We start from the raw sequence: 20,658 nt of genomic DNA, 5'->3' as shown, positions 1-20,658 counted from the left end.
TCATAATAAAACCATCAAAATATTATCTAAGAATTTATTTTTATTATCAATAGTGAATATTAGAAAAGAAAAATTAGAAAATTTAACTTTATTAGAAAATCAAAATTTAGAAAAAACAAAATTAGAAAATAATTTAAAAAAAATAAATGTGCCCTATTCCTTTAAAATGTTAAAAATTATAATTATTTACACTTACATTGAAAGACTTTTAAAATTTTAATTGTTATTTAATAATTTTAAAAAAATTTGAACTTTTTGCAATAACATTCATTCCAATTATTTGTCCGATCAAATAATAATTGTGAATAATTTTGAATTATGCAAAATTTAAATATTTTTTAGTGAAAATAAAATAAAATCCGATGTAATATATTATTATAACAAAAATTAAAATTATTGAAAGACAATAATAATTTCAAGAGAAAAAAGATTTTTATTATCAATATAAAAGTATTAATATAAATATCGATCGAACATTGGTTGATATATAATAATCATTGTTAGTTCATTGTAAATAATTCAACATATTATATATATTATAATTATATTATAATATTTACTGTATACACTTTCGTACTTTTGAAAGAGAATATAAACAGTTTTATTATATCACTTATCGATTTCATCACTTGATTTCATTTTGGGCAATAATTGTGCGACCTTTTTTTTTTTCTTTTTTTCTCTTAAAAAAAGAAATCCTTCACCTAAAGCTGTACCCATCATTTGGCACAAATCCTACATTTATATCGAAACTAATTTTCAAACTGTTATAATCAGTTCTAAACTTTTTCATCAGTACGAAAGTACAGTTTTTCTTTTAATAATTTTTACAATATTTCAAATTATTTAAGTTTTATATATAAGTACAAAATTCTAATCACTTTAATAATTAACCCATTCACAAATTTCTTAATTACTCTATTTATTATCATTTTTATTTATTCGTAAGAAATTTTATATTACTATTATTGTTATTATTTTATTTACGTTCTTAATTATTACTTTTTTGTCATTTTTAATTACGACAAATAAATAATAATTTTAACTTTTTTTTTAATATTCGACAAAATGTATAAAAAATTTCAAGAGAATTTGAGAACAGGTTAAAATATTAATTATTTAATAAAAAAAATTCCAATATAGAAATCAGTAAAATAATGTTTATCATTGATAAATATCATTAAAGTATATAGAAGAAAGAAATATGTAAAATATTTATATATAATATAAATATATATGATCGAACTTGCGTAAAATTTGAAAGCCTTAATGAAACATTTAAATATTGTTAAATATTATATTAGTTGATATAATTTATCATTCATTATTGTTTAATATTGTTATCAATAGAATATTTTTTCTGAAGGCCTTTTAAGAAACTTCAATTTTTATGTGTTTTATGACCATTTTGATTACAAAGAGGCAAAAAGTATAATAATTGTACCCGCTCAACGTTTTCTTTATATATATATATATATATATATATATATATATATATATATATATATATATTACATTGTGTATATATATATTTTTATATAATTTGTACCCCTTCTTTAGAAATCTCATGAAAACTATTATTTAGGCACAAAAAAGTGTTAAATGTATAAAAAAAAAAAAAAATTGTGTATAAATATAATTATTAATGTGTTAAAGTTTCTTTAAATGTCGCAATTGCAAAAATTTCAACAAAGCATAGGCTATATTGTGAAAGATCAATATAAGGAACTTCGAATCGATCACAAAAATCTTCAGAAATTAATCGAGCGACAATATAGGATGTGGCGAGACTTAAAATTGCAAAATTTCCATTATTTAAACAAACAATTGTCATTATTAATGCTTGAAGAGCAAAAATAATGTCTGTATAAAATCGATATTTTGAACGATCTCGTGTTGTTGATGTTGGTTCATAAATCATTGGAAGAAGTCCTAATGATAAAAGAAGTAATCTTCCTTCCTCTAAAATTTTGTATTCTAAAAGAATTTCCGTTGTAAAAAAAGCAAACGGCGCTATTTCCACAAGAACAGAAAACCAGTCGTAAAAGTTACGAAATCTTTTAGTGGTACTTGAAGTTCCTAAAAGTTAAATGTTCAGTATTAAACTAAGTTATGCATTTAAAATATTTTTTTGCTGATTTTATTCAGATTATTAGTTTATTTTCTATTTTTTACTGATAAGTTTCAGTTTAAAAAAAAAAAAAAAAACAACTCACCAAATCTAATAATTCCCAAAGCGGAGTGAGTAAGAAGAATTTGTAAGGCCCTCACAGCCCAAGCGTGATCAATTGCTTTGAATAAAAATCCATCTTTAAAGAATTTCATGCACGCTATTGTCACAATTAATTTCACCAAGTGTGCAACTACACTGCATGGATTGGCCATGATTTTTTTATTGAGACCTTTAGTCCAAGAATTATTCAATTATTTACAAGTATACTCCAAGTTTATAAAACTTCTATAAACTATAAAACTAGTAAAACACGCACTTTCATAAAAAATTTAATAAACGATTGTAGAATATTAAATGAATAATAAAATTAATATTTAATAAAATAATTTGAATATTTTTCATAAATATAAATAATGTACTTTTAAATATAAATATTTAATAAAATAAGATAAATAGTGATATAATATATAATTAAATTTTTAATATAACAAACATTAAAGAAATTGTTTAATTAATTATTTACATAATTTAACAAATTACTCTAATTATTTTTAATATTTCTAAAAATTCTTAATTATTTCAAAAATATAACTTAAACTGTGCATAAATTAATGTTATATATTTTAAAATTACATAATAATTAAGTAAAATATGTTATAAACTCACCTTTATTATTAAAGATTAGATAAGCATCTATTTAAATTTTTTTCTCTTTTCTTTCATTCTATTAAATTATTTGCAATTATTTATTCTTGTTTTAAATTGTAAAGTGTTATTTACTAGTTTTTTTTTTTTTTTTTTAAATAAAAATAACAGAAAAATCAAAAAAATACAGTGAAGGTGCGTTTATTTGTTTAAATGATTTTATATCAAAAATTTATCAGCCATTGATGTTTATTGACGTACTATATGATTTAAACTGAACACATGAAGAATAAATGATGAACAAAAACAAATTAATTGGTGATTAGAGAATGATAAGAGTGAAAAAATATGCTAACTCTACTACAAACAAGTTAACCTCATTTCTAGCAGACTACATTCAAATGTCAAATATATCAGGAGCGTCACGTGTTGCGCTAAAAAGAATTAATAATCTTTCAATTAAAAAAAAAATTAAATAATTTATCTTCAATTAAAAAAACATTTTCCTAATTAAAAAATAATTTACATAACTTAATTGTCCCTTTAAAGTTGTTCTAATTACTAGTCTTTTTAATGATATTTTTAATTATCCCTAGGGTACGAAATTGATTGATTCGCCCCTGAACTCGTGGTGTACGATATAAACACGGATAACACATGTGTCAATTCTTCTTCTTTAATTTGTTATAATTTATTATTACCGACAATTAATAGAATTCATTTTTGAACAATTTACACAAAAAAAAAATGGAAACAGTCGAAAGATTAAATTATGAAAATAAAATAATATTAGCGCCTATGGTTAGAATTGGAACACTTCCCATGCGTCTTCTTGCTTTAGAATACGGTGCTGATATTGTTTATACCGAAGAATTAATCGATTGGAAATTAATTCGTTCAGTTAGACGAGAGAATGGTAAATAAAATTATTTAAATTACATAGTTCAATAATTTTATCAAATTATTTTTTGTTATTTACAAATAGAAATACGTGTTTTTGTTACCTAACCTCAAAAATATTTCAAATGATATATATTTTTAAAAGGTTTAAAATATTTAGAATTATCAGAACAATAAATAAAACAAGTTGTAAATTCAGATGTCCATAACATGAACATTTTGCTTCCTCTTTACGATCAGCAAAAAAATTTGCTTCCTCGTGAAGAAAGCATTAACATTGAAATAAACATACAAAAATAATATAATATAAACATTTGAGTTAAATTTAAAGAATTAATGGAAGTTAAAATATCAAAAATTCAAGTTTTAGCTGAAATTTCTAAATATTAATGAAAAATAATATATAATTTATAATTATTTACAATTATATCGATTCGTTTCAATGCAAGGAACACAATTATTTTATATTTAAACTTGAATTTAAATAAATAAAAAATTTTTCAGCTAAAATGTGAATTTTCTATTTTTTAACTTTCATTAATTTATTAAATTTACCTCAAATGTAAATTTTATACATACCAATCGATTCGTTTTCATGCAAGGAATACAATTATTTCATCTATAAACTTAAATTTAAATAATCACAAAATTTTATAGCCAAAATGTGAATTTTTGATTTTTTAACTTTCATTAATTCTTTAAATTTAAATTAAAACTATACTTTATATATACCGATCGATTAATCTTGACGTAAGGAATACGATTTTAATATATATAACTTTAAATTTTTCTATTTAAAAATTTTTTCGATTAAAAAAAAAAAATTTGGAAAAAAGACGATAAAATTTTTTTTTGTTATTTTTTAAAATCCTTTGGTCAGTTTTGAGATATTAATATGATAAATAAGCCTACCAAATTTTATCTAAATCTATTAAAACCTGTTAAAGTTATCTTCTAAACAAAAAAGGGATCCACACAAATACATACATCCGGACAATTGATCAGGATCTCATATAACATGTTTCTATATAGAGAAAAATTTGTTTCCACCACTTTGAAAATTTTTATAAACGAAAGGACTACAAAATGTCTAAAAAATATAAAAATGAAATATTTTTTATTTGTAAAAGAATGTTATATTTTTTAAAATTATTTTTTGTCAATTTTAGTAATTTTTTTCTTTTTTATTGAAACTTGTTTTTAGTTGAAGATTTTTTTCTTTTACACAGAAAAACATATTTTTTTTTTTAATTGAATAAAATTATCAATATGAGATAATTCTTTTTTTTTTTTAACTTTTGCTAGATGTTTTGGGAACTGTGGATTTTATTGACAAAACAGATGGAACTGTTGTTTTTCGCACAAGTCGACGTGAAAAAAAACATGTTGTTCTTCAAATTGGCACATGTGATGTAAGTCGAGCATTAAAAGTTGGACAAATGGTGGAAAATGATATAGCAGGAATTGATGTCAATATGGGTTGTCCAAAAAGATTTTCCATTCTAGGTGGAATGGGCGCTGCACTTTTAGAAAAACCCGATAAGGCAAAGGAAATACTTGAAACTTTAGTGAATGGTCTTAAAATACCGGTAACATGTAAAATACGTGTTTTATCGTCATTAGAAAAAACACTTGAACTTTGTGATATACTTGCGTCTACAGGAATATCAGCAATTACCGTTCATGGTAGAACAAGAGATGAGAGACCACAACATCCAAATCGAAATGATATTTTAAAAAAAATTGCTCAACATCTTTCAATACCTGTTATTGCAAATGGTGGTTCAAGAGAAATTGAAAAACGATCTGATATATTTAAATTTAAACAAGAAACTGGATGTAGTAGCGTTATGATTGCTAGAGCTGCCGAATGGAATTGTTCAATATTTCGAAAAGACGGTTTACTACCAATGGATGAAATAATAACAACTTATTTGAAACTTGCAGTTGATTATGATAATGCACCAACTAATACTAAATATTGTATTCAAAATATTTTACGAGATCTTCAAGAGTCGCCGCTTGGAAAAAAATTTTTAGACACTCAAACTCTCGAGCAAATTTGGTATTTGTATACATAAATTAACAGGATTTTGTTTATTATATTTTATCATTATAAAATTCTTTAACTCTTTTACATTTTTCTTTTGTTGTTTTCCATTTAAAATAATTTTTAAATTATTTATTTTTAATTCTAAATATATTGACGATAAATATTTTTAATTTTTATATTTATTTAAAAACATTTTTTTTTAATTAAAATGTAATTTTCATTTTTGTTTTAGTGAGGTTTGGAATATGGATGATTATTGTAGGCAAAAATCGAAAGAATATCGAGAAAAAGGATTAATGGGACGATTTCAAGTTGTACCTGAGTCTTTTGCAATGGAAACTATTAATGCCAATGGATCATGTAAAAGAAAATTTGACGATGATGTAACATTAATGCAATGTGCATTTATAAGAAATAATTATACGAACGATGTTGATCTACCAAAAACTAAATTATTAAAATGGGTAAAGGAAAATAGGAAGAAAATGCCCATTTATGATACACAACATGCGGATAAACTTTTCCGTTCAATCGTCAGTGTTGATGGTAGAAAATATGGTTCATCTTTTTGGTGAGAAGATTTTTTTCTTTTTACTATTACCAAAGAATTTATAAAAATTTAATTTCAATTAAAATGAGTCATTGTATATGAAACATATGATAACAAAAGTTGATGTGGAATTTTTTTTGCCTAGTAATTAAATTATTAATATTTATTTAAATATTAATAAAAATTTTTCATTTTAAAACCATATGTTCAGAAAACAATTTTTTTTTTGTTCCGAAACTATATGTTTGTTAAATATTAAATATTTTTGTGACAGGGAAAAGAACAAAAAATTTGCTGAACAAGGAGCAGCTTTAGTATGTATCTCCTCATTGGGCCTTGTCGATCTAGAAACATTAACAAAAAATGGAAACATTCTCGCGTGATATTTACAGTTTGTTTCGAAAATATTATAATTTATATATTTTCGAATTTGAGATTATAAAATGTATATGAATGAAATATTACATTGTAAATATAACTGTATAATATATATATAAAGTACAAAATTTTAACTTGTACAATAATAAATTTAAATTAAAGTTTATTTGTTTTTATATATATATAACTATAATTTAATAATAATTAATAGAATCATACAATATAAATATAATAATAATTTTATTATATTAATGATTAACAGCATGTGATTGTTAGGTCCTCAAAATTAATTTTTTCGGGAACTTTACACAAAACCTCACATTTTCTAAAACTTTATAAAAGTATATTATAATAATAAATTCAACAAAATATCCCATTTTTTTTTTAATTTACTAGTTATTGTGATATGAAGATTAAAGTTATTGAAATTCTGGGAAAGATTTAGGCGCACTGATAAGCCATGAAGAGGGCGCACGAAATTTTTGTGAATCTTATCAATTACAATTCGATAAGATTAATATATTGATAGTAAATTGACCACATTTTGAGAATATACTTAGAAAATTAATTTTGTTGTTCATTGTAATATAAAGCATGTCAAATAATTTCACAGAAACTTTTAAAAGGGCGAACATTCGTGCCAATACTTTGGGAAATTACCAAAAATCAACTGTTAATCCTAATTTTCAAGAAATTCACAATGAGAGGTATTTTTTTATTTAAATAAAATTTAATTTCAAAACAAATATTTAAATTACGTTGGTTTTTTTTTATTATAATAACTGATCAAGATTAAATTATATTTACTTCTTGGAAAAATCAAAACAATTGCGTTATTAAACATATTCAAAATTAAATACATTCTTCAAAATTTTTCAGATAAAATTAAAAAAATAATTTTTAAATTAATTTTTTCTTTTTTTTTGTTAGGCACGAGAAAGAAATGCATCTGTGGGATTCATTTAAACAATTCCCTCCAAAACCTAAAAGTGGTTCAACAGTGGAACATAAAGGCTACGAACGTTTTATAAAATGTCTAAAAGTTTTCGTTTATTTAATTATTTTTTTAGCAATTCTCTTTTTTAGTATAATTTCAAAATGCAGTATTTTTTTTGCCACTTCAAATATTAATTTACAATTTGTTGATTTCTGTGGTTCAGGTATTTCATATATAAAATATTGAAATTAATTTTAATATTTAAAAATAAAATAATTAATTAAAAGAGAAAAATTTTATTTTAGATGCTCACGATTCTTCAAATCAACAACTTTTTGCAATTTTACCACAGAATGAACGTATTGCGTGGATGTGGTGCATAATAATGGCATTTATCATTCCAGAAGTGTTAGGAATGATTAGCGCAATTAAAGCTTGCATATTCAAGAGTATTAAAAAAGATGAACTTCCATCAATGAGAAATTTTTTGTTTTCAATATTTATTGAAATTTTACACAGTATAGGAATGTCTTTATTATTTTTAATTTGTCTACCGGGTCTTAATGTACTTCAAGCAGCTTCAATTATAAGTTGCGTCTGTTTTGTACCCAGTTTACTTGGTAATTATTTTATAAATAATTTTTATATTCATTATAATTTTAATATTATAATAATATTTCAATTAATTTTAAATATTAAAAATGCATTTCATTTTTTATGATTTTATCGTAAAAATATCATTGAAAAAAATTATTGTTTAAACTATATTTTTTACAGCTTTTGTGGGAAGTGGTACGAAATATTTCCATAATCGTGAGTTAAAAACTCTTTTTTCTGTTATGGCTGATGGTTTAGCATTTACTTTACAAATGACAGGAATATTAGCAAGTATTTTTTTTGAACATAAAGGAAGATCAGAATCAATGTATATTCTTCCAATAGCTTTAATTTTATCTTCACTTCGCTGGTGGCCAAATTATGTCTCCACTGAAGGAGTGTCAGGTACAATATATAAATATATATTTTTGTTCTAAACATGTTTTTTTTTTACTGAATATTTACAAGGTTTTCACTCATTTTTTTTTATTTTATTGCAAAATACCATGAGTTTTTTATGATTTTCAGGTCATAAGTAACATAATTTTTATAACGTACCAAAAACCAATAAATAAATATACAAAATGACAATTCGATTAAATGAAAAATGAATCAAAATTAAATTCTGTTTAAATAAAATTTTGACGAATAAAAATTTTATTAAAAATGCAAATTTGATTAAATGGAAATTCGTTCAAAAGAAAAATACATACGTCAGACAACAATTTGGCTAAAATGAAAATTTTGATCAAACGTAAATTTTAGTTTTAATGGAAATTTCGATTATATGAAAAGTTGATAAAATACAAATTCTGTTAAATAACAATTTGATTAAATTAACATTTGGTCAAATGTAAATTTAATAAAATATAAAAATTCAGTCAAATAGCAATTCATAGGATTCGAAGTGACACACTTTTTTACTTTTTTTTAACAAGGCTACTTTTTTACTACTAATTTTGGCAAAACGTCACTAAATGCTACTTTTTTCAAAAAATAATTTTAAAAATTACAGAATTCAAGAATTTTAAATTTTAGCGAATTTTTTTATTCCTAAAAGCGCGCCAAGTTGATGATATATTATTGGCCGCGTAAACTACTGCTTTATATAATTGTTTTTTACACGAATTTTTATTTTTCAAAATAGCATTTAACATAATTTCTTTTTAAACGACCTTTTACTCAATAGAATTTTTAATTTGACAAATTTTTTTGACAGAATTTTTATTTTACAAAATTTCTCTTTACCCAACTGTGTGTTTTTTTTTAAATAATTCTAATTTAACGGAAATTCAGACAATAATTGAATTTCAGAGTATTTTGAATTGAAAAATGTTTTAAATAATTGAATAATGCCAAGATCTTGATTAAAGTTATTAGAAATAATTATTTCAACAAAAAAAATTTGCATTGAAATTTTTAATAATAATTGAATATCAAGAGATTTTGAATTAAAATTTTTGTAAATAAGAATTGCTGAAAATTATTAACAAAGTTTCAAACAGTAATTGAATTTTACTGAATTTTTAATTTGAAAATGTTTTATTTAATTGAATTTTTGAATAATTGGATAAAATTTATTGAAATTATTAATTTAGCAAAGAATTTTAGATACAAATTTTAGAAATAATTGAATTTTGGAAGAGTTCGAGTTAAGATTTTTGGAAATAATTAAATTTTTGGAGATTTTTAATTAAAATTGTTGTTTTCAAATACTAAATATTTTATTTATAAGCTTCCGATACAAGTTCTAGGATTTAAAAATTCGAATTACTCAAAAATCTACTGAATGAGAATTCTAATAAATTAAAAATATAGATTAAATTAGAATTCTTTTCAAGAAACAGTTGGTTAAAGAGAAATTTTGTAAAATAAAAATTCTGTCAAATAAAAATTTGGTACTTTAAAAATTTTGTTGAGTAAACATTTATTTAAAAGAATTCTTTGTTAAATGCTATTTTGTAAAATAAAAATTTATTTATTTAAATCATTTTTATGAAATAATCATACTCTCCTACCGTTGTGACAGAAACAAAAAGTTAATCGAAATTAGTTTTTTTAAATAATCAGAAGAAAAATGATGTTTAAAAATATTTACACTTTAACGTCAAACTTAGAAAAATAATTTTACTTCATTTTAAAAATGTCACTTTTTTGATACTTTTTTAAAAAAATCATACTTTTCATACTTTTTTTTTTCTTAGTCTGTTACTACGTTTTGAAGCCTAAATTCAGTCAAATGTAAATTAATTAATTGAAAAAAAAATTAACGAAATCTAATAAAATTTATTGAATTTTCTTACAGAAACCTGGTTAAGTAAAATAAAAGAAGATTTAGAATCAACAAGATTCTGCTTGCAAGGTGTTATAGCGATAATTAGGATAATTGTTTTTCTAATGAGTGCTGTATTAATTGTTCATTGGAAAAAATATGATTTAAATGAATTTTTTAATGGATTCTGGATAAATGAATATATTATTCCTATTTTAAATTCTCCAGATACAGCTAATTCACCTATAATAACGTTAAATAAAAGTTCTTCGATGCAACTTCATTTTCTACTCGTACATGCATTCAGCAGTCTCTTCGCTTATGCATTTGGTAAAAAATTGAGGAAAAAATTAATAATAAAATTAAAAATTATTTTTAATTAGCTAAATGAATATAATTATTGAAATAGTTTTTTTTTTAAAAAAAGAAAAAAAATCATACTTACGTATAAATTTTTCCATTTCAGGTAAATTTGCGTGTAAAACTTTAATGCACAGATTTGGATTTGCATTACCTCTTGTATTAACTACGCCAACAATCATTGGCGTTCTTTATGCCGTTTACAATTTAAGGGATAAAAATACTTGTGCTTTTCATGGATTTATTCCTGATTATGTTTTTTTTGATGTTCCTAATTTGCAATCACCTGAAATGATAATTTCAGAATGGTATATTTGGTTATCGTTCTTTTGGTGGATTTCACAAATTTGGATTACATCTCACACGTGGACTTCCACATGCGAAAGATTAGCTAAAGCTGAACGTATTTTTGTTATTTTAACTTATGATTCTCTTGTTATTGATCAGTGTTTGGCGTTAAATCGAAGAAAGGAACAAAGTGAATACAAAAGTGTTCCATTAAAAACGGTCAGTATTTATTTATTTTTTTTTTATTAATTCGTCAATCATTTTTTTCCAAATTATATAATTTTCATTTTGTTATTTAAATAGAATTTGCATTTATTTCGTTAAAAAAAATCTACATATTAGTTTTTTTTAATAATTATTTTAAAAGATAATATGCAAATTTTATTGGAATAATAATGCAATTTTAATTTCAGGAAAATAATATTAAAGGCAATGAATGTCTGACAATTATTAAAGCTTGTGCGACAATGTGGCATGAAACTGAAAATGAAATGAATAAATTAATTAGCAGTATATTAAGATTAGATAAAGATAATTGTGCCATGCGAGTTGTTCAAGAACATTTTGATGTTCGTATTCCTGATTATTATGATCTTGAAAGTAATATTTTTTATTTATAATAATTAATTCTAATTTTCATTTACAATTATTGATAAATTAAGGTCAATTAATTAATTTTTTTTTTATTTACAGTTCATATCTTTTTTGATGATGCATTTCAGTGTGTACATAAATGCTATGGAAATTGTATAAATGAAAATGAAACCCAAGTAAATGAATATGTTATTAAATTTGTGAAAACAGTGGAAAAAAATTTAAAGAAAATGAAAATGCGAACGAGACCACCTGAAAAATGTCCTACTCCATTTGGTGGACGTTTGAAATGGACATTACCGGGTGGATGTAATTTAATTGTTCATCTAAAAGACAAAAATAAAATTCGTCACAGAAAACGATGGAGTCAGGTAATTTATTATTATTTTGTTTACTTATTTTATTTAATTTTTATTAAATATTTTTTTTTTTTTAAATAATATTACATTTCTTTTTCACGAATTCTTTTTGAAATAATTATTTATTTATTGTCAAACATTTTATAAAAACATTAAAAAAATTTTAAATTTACAATTAAGTTTTTTTCCCCTTTTTTTTAGGTAATGTACATGTACTATTTGCTTGGCTACAATCTAATGGAATTACCAATTGATTTAGATAGAAAAGTGAAAATTGCAGAGAACACTTATATTTTAACTCTGGACGGTGATATAGATTTTCATCCAAACGCTGTTAAAACTTTAATAGATTTGATGAAAAGAGATGAAAGTTTAGGTGCTGCTTGTGGTCGTATTCATCCAATTGGAAAAGGTAGATTAATTACAAAAAAAAATAATTAATGATCAATTTATTTGATATTATTTATTTCTATTTTATAATATTTTCTACTTCATAATTAATTGTATCAATTATTATTATTTTAATTTTATTATTATCATTATTATTATTATTATTATTATTATTGTTAATTATTATTAGGTCCAATTGTGTGGTTCCAAAAATTTGAATATGCCATTGGCCATTGGCTTCAAAAATCAACAGAGCATACAATTGGTTGTGTTCTCTGCAGTCCAGGTTGTTTTTCACTTTTTCGAGCAAAAGCACTTATGGATTATAATGTTATGAGAAAATATGCAACAGAATCGACTGAAGCAAGACATTATATTCAATATGATCAAGGAGAAGATCGATGGCTTTGTACACTTATTTTACAAATGGGTTATAGGGTAAAAAAAGTATTTATTAGATAAATTATTTTTTTCCAAAAATTAATTTAAAAAATTTTTTCTCAAAATTATTTTCGTATTTTTTTTATAAACTATTTTACATTTCATAATAAACTAAGAAAGTATTCAATTTGTATAATTTTTATCATTTTTTCTATAAATTTTTAAAATATATTTTAGAATAAGAAATTTTAAGATACAAATAATAATTTTTTTTTTTAAATACGTATATAGGTGGAATATTCAGCGGCAAGTGATGCTTACACTCATGCACCAGAAAATTTTAATGAATTTTTTATTCAACGTCGACGATGGATCCCATCGACAATGGCTAATATTTTTGATTTATTGAGTACATCTGATGAAACGAGACATTGTAATAATGATATTTCGTGGTTGTATATATTTTATCAATGGGTATTAATGGGTGAGAAATTTTCAAAATAATAATTTTTTTTTACTGGTTTAAATTGGTAATTTTTTTTCTATTTTATTTGCTAAAAATAAAATACTTAACGCTTTTAGTAAAAATAAAAATTTAATATATTTTTTTTTTGATTCGCTATAGGAGCTACTATTATTGGACCAGGAACGATTTTTCTAATGTTAGTGGGAGCTTTCGTTTCTGCTTTTCGAATCGACAATCAGACAAGTTTTTTCTTCAATTTCATTCCATTATTGTCATTTGTATTTGTATGTCTCTATTGCAAAGAATCAATACAAGTAAACATTTTTTGTTTCTTCTTCTAAATCTTAAAATATTTGTTTCTTATCTTATTATCATATTAATATTAATAATATATAATAAAAAATGTAAATATTAACGATAATAATTATTATATGTAAATTTATGTTTTTTCATAGCTAAAGATGGCGCAAATAATTTCATCTATTTATGGTTTAATTATGGGCATTGTCTTAGTTGGCATAATGCTTCAAATTTCTGAGGATGGACTTCTTGCACCAAGCACTTTGTTATTCTTCATAATAACTGGTCAAATAATAATAGGAGGATTACTTCATCCTAGAGAAGTGTCTTGTCTTATTTGTATAATTATTTATTACATTACTGTACCTTCTATGTACATGCTTTTAATTATTTTTGCTCTTTTTAATCTTCACAATATCTCTTGGGGAACACGAGACGTTAAACCACCTACCACTGTTGCTAATCCAGTGAGTATAAATTTAATTTTTAAATTTCTGTTCATTATTATAATAACCAAATCAGATAATTATTAAATATTTGTTATTAATTAAATAAATTGAACAAAAATTAAATTTACAATTTAGTAATAATAAAAGATTCAGTAATTATTCAGGAAAGAAAAAATCTAAAATTTTCTTTTGACAGTGAAATTTTTTTTTTAAAGAAAAATTAATAAAAGTGAAATTTAATTTGAATATTGAATTTTTAAAGGAAACTAATGAAGAAGAAATTGAAAAGAATGCAGATAAGAAAGCAAACAATACATTTTCAAGTATTAAAGATTTAATTGATTTTTCTGTGGATAAATTATTTAAATGTTGTACGCACAGTGAAGAAACTAAAGAAGAAATGAAACTCAATTATTGTATTCAAACGCTCTCTCGATTAGAGGAAAGACTGAAAATAATCGACGCGTAAGAAAAATTATTTTTAATATTTAAAAATATTTACAATTTACATATTTAATATTTAAAATATTGCAAAAAAAATAAAAAATTTCAGAATTTAGAATTTTTTAAAAAGTGGCAATATCTGGAACAAAAAATTGCAGACCTACATATATACATCAGGCTTCGAAGCGCGTAGTAAGAGACTAAGAAAAGTATGAAAAAGTATTATTTTTTTTAAAAAAAGTAAATTAATTTTTTAAGTTTGACGTTAAAGTGTAAATATTTTCTTGTCTAAAAGAAAAATTCTGAGGCATAAAATTAAAATAATTTTTTTCCTGATTTTTTTTTTTTGAAAAAACTATCTATTGTTAAATTTCGATTAACTTTTTGTTTTTGGGACAACGGTAGGAGCGTATGATTATTCCTTAAAAACGATTTTTCACATAAATTTTTATTTTACAAAATAGCATTTAAAACAGAATTTTTTTTAACGAATGTTTACTCAATGGAATTTTCAAAGTACTCAATTTTTATTTGACAGAATTTTTATTTTACAAAATTTCTCTTTAACCAACTGTTTCTTGAAAAGAATTCTAATTTAATCTATATTTTTAATTTATTAGAATTCTCATTCAGTAGATTTTTGAGTAATTCGAATTTTTAAATCCTAGAACTTGTATCGGAAGCTTATAAATAAAATATTTAGTATTTGAAAACAACAATTTTAATTAAAAATCTCCAAAAATTTAATTATTTCCAAAAATCTTAACTCGAACTCTTCCAAAATTCAATTATTTCTAAAATTTGTATCTAAAATTCTTTGCTAAATTAATAATTTCAATAAATTTTATCCAATTATTCAAAAATTCAATTAAATAAAACATTTTCAAATTAAAAATTCAGTAAAATTCAATTACTGTTTGAAACTTTGTTAATAATTTTCAGCAATTCTTATTTACAAAAATTTTAATTCAAAATCTCTTGAAATTCAATTATTATTAAAAATTTCGATTCAAATTTTTTTTGTTGAAATAATTATTTCTAATAACTTTAATCAAGATCTTGGCATTATTCAATTATTTAAAACATTTTTCAATTCAAAATACTCTGAAATTCAATTATTGTCTGAATTTCGGTCAAATTAGAATTATTAAAAAAAACACACAGTTGGGTAAAGAGAAATTGTGTAAAATAAAAATTCTGTCAAAAAAAATTTGCCAAATCAAAAATATTCTATTGAGTAAAAGGTCGATTAAAAAAATATTATGTTAAATGCTATTTTGAAAAATGAAAATTCGTGTAAAAAACAATTACATAAAGCACTAGTTTACGCCGCCAATAATAAATCGTCAAGTTGGCGCGCTTTTAGGAATAAAAAAATTCGCTAAAATTTAAAATTCTTGAATTCTGTAATTTTTAAAATTTTTTTTTGAAAAAAGTAGCATTTAGTGACGTTTTGCCAAAATTAGTATGTGGTAAAAAAGTAGCCTTGTCAAAAAAAAGTAAAAAAGTGTGTCACTTCGAATCCTATGAATTGCTATTTAATTAATAATAATTTAATTAAAATAATTAATAGTTAATTTAATCAAATTGTTATTTAACAGAATTTGTATTTTATCAACTTTTCATATAATTGAAATTTCCATTAAAACCAAAATTTACGTTTGATCAAAATTTTCATTTTAGCCAAATTGTTGTTTGACGTATGTATTTTTCTTTTGAACGAATTTCCATTTAATCAAATTTGTATTTTTAATAAAATTTTTATTCGTCAAAATTTTATTTAAACAGTATTTCATTTTGATTCATTTTTCATTTAATCGAATTGTCATTTTGTATATTTCTTTATTGGTTTTTGGTACGTTATAGAAATTATGTTACTTATGACCTGAAAATAATGGAAAACTCATGGTATTTTGCAATAAAATAAAAAAAAATCAGAGAAAACCTTGTAAATTTTCAGTAAAAAAAAACATCTTTAGAACAAAAATATATATATTTATATATTGTACCTGACACTCCTTCAGTGGAGACATAATTTGGCCACCAGCGAAGTGAAGATAAAATCAAAGCTATTGGAAGAATATACATTGATTCTGATCTTCCTTTATGTTCAAAAAAAAAATACTTGCTAATATTCCTGTAATTTTTAAAGTAAATGCTAAACCATCAGCCATAACAGAAAAAAGGGTTTTTAACTCACGATTATGGAAATATTTCGTACCACTTCCCACAAAAGCTGTAAAAAATATAGTTTAAACAATAATTTTTTTCAATGATATTTTTACGATAAAATTATAAAAAATGAAATGCATTTTTAATATTTTAAATTAATTGAAATATTATTATAATATTAAAATTATTTTTTGAAAAAAGTAGCATTTAGTGGCTTTTGGCCAAAATTAATAGTAAAAAAGTATAACCTTGTCGAAAAAAAGTATCAAAAAAGTAAAAATAGTGTGTCACTTGGAAGCCTGATACATACATATAGACACAAATTTTTTTAAAGCCATGTTTGGACTTTTTATTGTTCATAGTGACAAACTATTAATTTTTAAATACAATAACAAGTAATTATTAATAAATTTTCAAAATTAAATTATTTATTGTCTTTTTTTTTCTTAAATAAATTTTGTAGAAAAATCGATGAAAATCCTGCGTCACTTGTAGAATGTATGAATTCGATAATAACTGAAAAGGAATGTTCAGTTAATTCAGCACCATGTAAATCAGATAAGGACAGTGTTATTGATATTAATACAGAACAAGAGACATTATCGGATAAAGGAAGTTCCAGTTATAGAACACGTATAGAATCTGGCTATGAATTTGAAGAGTCTGATGATTGTTCATCAGAAAGTGAGAGTATCAATGAAGTGAAAAACTATTCAGAATCTGTAAAAAATGAGACTGACTTTAATGTTAATCCTCCATGGATATTTGATGCTGAATTGGGAAAAGGAGAAGTGAGTTTTATCACCAAACCAGAAGAAACATTTTGGAATGACTTAATTGAATCTTATTTAAAACCAATTCCTATGGATGAAGAAACTAAAAAGAAAAATGTTAGTAAAAAATAATTTCCATCAAGAAATTTATTACGTTTTCAAAATTTTTTTTATAATTAATACTTTATTCAGTAATAATAATTTAAAATTATAAACATAATTTTTTTTTCTTTTCTTTATTTAATGTACTAATTGTGGTTTTAGAAAAAAGTTGCAAAAGAATTGAAAGATTTACGAAACAAGTATGTTTTTCAATTTTTAATGATAAATGCATTATATATACTAATGATTTTTGTGATGCAATTGAATAAGGATAAACTTCACATTGAATGGCCATTTGGAGCAACTTACAATATTACCTATAATATTGAAAATCCATTTGTATGTATAATTTTATGAAATAATTAATTATTAAACTTTTCAAATAATAATGAATAATTCTCTAAATTTATTCTAGATTGTCAATGTTGAAGAATATTATTTACGCCTTGAACCAATTGGTTGTCTTTTCATCGTTACATTCTTTAGCATTATTTTTATTCAATTTATAGCAATGTTAATTCATCGATTTGAAACATTTTCTCATTTGTTGGCTCAAACGTCTTTGGATTTGTACTTCTTCAAAAAAGTAATTATTCTTTTAAATTCAAAATTTTTTTAATAATAATATTCTAATAAATTAAAAAAAAAAATTTTTAAAGAAAAATTTAAAAATTAAATATTTTTTATATGTGTTGATAATATTTTCATTATTTTCAATTTACAGACTGGTCTTTCAGATGAAACTATTGTTAATAGATATCACGATATATTTTCCAAATATCTTCTAAAAGCTTACGATAAAATGCTTCACGGTGATGAAACAAGAGCTATGAAACCACCGGGAACTCGAAAAACTATTCCTGACTTTACCGAACGCAAGGAATCATTTATAATAGACAATTTTGATAAACTATTTCATGAATATTTGGATAGAAGTGATTTAGCTGGTACGAATTTAATATTTAATAATTATTTTCAAATATTAGTATTTTATTGTTTAATTAAAAATAATTGTAGATTGTAAATTTAAATTCAATTACATTTTCAATTTTTAATTATAAGAATATTAACAAACAAAAATTTTTTTTCAGAAAAATCTGGAAAGTTTAATAAAAGTGCTATTAATGTTATGAATCATCGTTCTACTATTCATAGGACACAAAAGAAAGAAGAAAATTCGAGTCCTATTTATGAAAGTGCATATGATTTACGAAAAAGTACACCGAAAGAAGGAAAAGGAATTATTGAAAATAATTCTTTTGACAATAACGGCTTCATTTCAGACTAATTTGCTCATTATATTTATATATTCAAACAATTTTCACCTATATAGGTGATTCTCCGTAAAATGGGTAATTTCATGTCTTTGAATTATATCTTCTAAACATCTTAACATTTAATTATCAACATTGAACGAAAATATTGTATAAACATTCCTTAACTATTATACCTTATAAAATACTATATTTTTGTACATAAATTTTGTGTAAAACAATATTTAATAGGTGGAAAACAGCAATTCAGTATGTCCTAACTTCTGAGTACCAAACTTTAAAATGCTATAACTCATAAAAACCGTACTATCTTTAATTATTCAATTAATATTCTTAAAGTTTAACTCAAAAGGTTTAATTTTTATAAATACAATTTTTCATTACATTAATTTAATTACTGATAATTATTGGAATAAGTGTCTTTGAAAATCTTCATTCCAGCACGACAAAGGATAAACGTGTATAAATATACTACAAGACTTGCACTTTTAGACTCAAAATTATATGTAAATCGAAAAAAAAACATGTCACTCCTCAAATCTTTAAGAGAAATTAGAAAATGAACCCAAAGAGTGGGACTTTTATAGCATCCCCTACGGAGTTGAAATTCAACTCCTTTTTTTTACAGTGTATTATCAAATAAATATTTATTTGTATCAAATAATTACTATTTAAATCAATTAAATGGTATTTGTTTTAAATACAGAAATTATTATTGGTTCAAATACATTTTATTTAATTCAAATAAAAATTATTTGGTTCAAGTAAATATTTATCTGATAATAATAGTCAAGTAATCGAGTATTTGAATCAAATAATTTTTTTTTTCAGTGGAGGTATTAGATTTCGTAATATTTTTTTTATAGTTTTAGTAAATTTATAGTAAAATCGACTACTTAAATCTTAGTGTAATTTCTTTAAATTCAATTAAATTAACTTGAAAATTTCATTGTATCAAATATATTCTTAGTTGCTTCAACTAATTTAATGGTAGTTAATACAAGAAAATAATAAAATGTCGCCTTCTTTTTCTAGAGATTGTTTATTTAAATTCATTATGAGTCATGTATTGAACTTGTATTTCTTATAATTAAAATTTTAGTACTTTAAACCTTATTTGCATTTAACATTGTATTAATTTACTTAGTAATAGTGTAATTATTTTTTAAAACGGTGAAATCCACGTCAACTCATAACAAAATTTTCTTGATGAAATGGGATTTGGCTATAAACTGGCATAAGTGATACAACTATAGTGACCAAAATTTTTATCAAGTATTTTTTCAAAATTTTTAAAAATGACGAAGGCAAGAGACTTTTAAATTTCAAGCTCAATTTGTTTCTAATTCGATTTCAAAGTGTGAAATGATTTGTTTTAAGGTTTTAACATATATTATCCAAAAAATGAAAATAAAAAAAAATATAGGTATATATTATTTTGAAAAAATTTTTTGACAAAAATAAAAATTAAGATCTTTAAAAATTAAAATAAAGAACGGGGTCCAAAAAAATTTATGAATTTTCAGAACTTGTAAACTATCCTAGTATAGTTTCAATTGACAAAAAAAAATTTCAATTAAAAATGACGTATTTTCAAAAACGCAAATAAAAATTTTAATTGTTTAAAATTTAAAAAAAAAATTGAGCTTGAAATTTAAAAGTCCCGTATCTTTGTCATTTTAAAGAAATTTTAAAAAAATTCTTGGCGTGAATTTTGGTTACTACTCAGATAGCACGTAAGCTTGCAGCAACTTTGTGACAAGTATGCCGCGCAATATTGCCAACCTTACACGGAAAACTT

The 20,658-nt window shown here is 22.6% G+C and overlaps 3 protein-coding genes across 3 annotated transcripts; 2 read left to right on the top strand and 1 right to left on the bottom strand.

Annotated features, from left to right (window-relative positions):
• Nucleotides 1–413: 413 nt before the first annotated feature.
• LOC127290209 (uncharacterized) lies at nucleotides 414–11,099 on the bottom strand. Its single transcript, XM_051318643.1, has 4 exons — nucleotides 10,951–11,099; nucleotides 2,840–3,252; nucleotides 2,217–2,402; nucleotides 414–2,079 (listed from the first exon to the last, which is right to left on the bottom strand). The coding sequence occupies exons 3-4, from the start codon at nucleotides 2,383–2,385 to the stop codon at nucleotides 1,643–1,645; spliced, it is 606 nt and encodes a 201-aa protein (XP_051174600.1). The 5' UTR covers nucleotides 2,386–2,402; nucleotides 2,840–3,252; nucleotides 10,951–11,099; the 3' UTR covers nucleotides 414–1,642.
• Nucleotides 3,445–6,865, top strand: LOC127290207 (tRNA-dihydrouridine(20) synthase [NAD(P)+]-like). The gene is made up of 4 exons (XM_051318642.1): nucleotides 3,445–3,734; nucleotides 5,024–5,783; nucleotides 6,004–6,342; nucleotides 6,596–6,865. Exons 1-4 carry the CDS (start codon nucleotides 3,566–3,568, stop codon nucleotides 6,702–6,704), a joined length of 1,377 nt encoding a protein of 458 aa, XP_051174599.1. The 5' UTR covers nucleotides 3,445–3,565; the 3' UTR covers nucleotides 6,705–6,865.
• On the top strand, nucleotides 6,990–19,063 carry LOC127290210 (chitin synthase chs-2-like). Its single transcript, XM_051318644.1, has 19 exons — nucleotides 6,990–7,406; nucleotides 7,630–7,859; nucleotides 7,942–8,256; nucleotides 8,414–8,638; nucleotides 10,539–10,835; nucleotides 10,972–11,372; nucleotides 11,567–11,753; nucleotides 11,847–12,118; nucleotides 12,308–12,518; nucleotides 12,687–12,934; nucleotides 13,169–13,361; nucleotides 13,503–13,657; nucleotides 13,799–14,110; nucleotides 14,355–14,557; nucleotides 17,172–17,598; nucleotides 17,746–17,922; nucleotides 17,999–18,169; nucleotides 18,308–18,530; nucleotides 18,675–19,063. Exons 1-19 carry the CDS (start codon nucleotides 7,294–7,296, stop codon nucleotides 18,869–18,871), a joined length of 4,557 nt encoding a protein of 1,518 aa, XP_051174601.1. The 5' UTR covers nucleotides 6,990–7,293; the 3' UTR covers nucleotides 18,872–19,063.
• The last annotated feature ends 1,595 nt before the right edge of the window (nucleotides 19,064–20,658 follow it).

The sequence above is a fragment of the Leptopilina boulardi genome, unplaced genomic scaffold (assembly GCF_019393585.1).
Source record: "Leptopilina boulardi isolate dan_hultmark-lab unplaced genomic scaffold, ZJU_Lbou_2.1 LbouV2_58, whole genome shotgun sequence".
Taxonomy (NCBI): Eukaryota; Metazoa; Arthropoda; class Insecta; order Hymenoptera; family Figitidae; genus Leptopilina; species Leptopilina boulardi.
The sequence above is the reverse complement of the archived record's forward strand: the minus strand, read 5'-3'. Positions and strand labels throughout refer to the sequence as shown.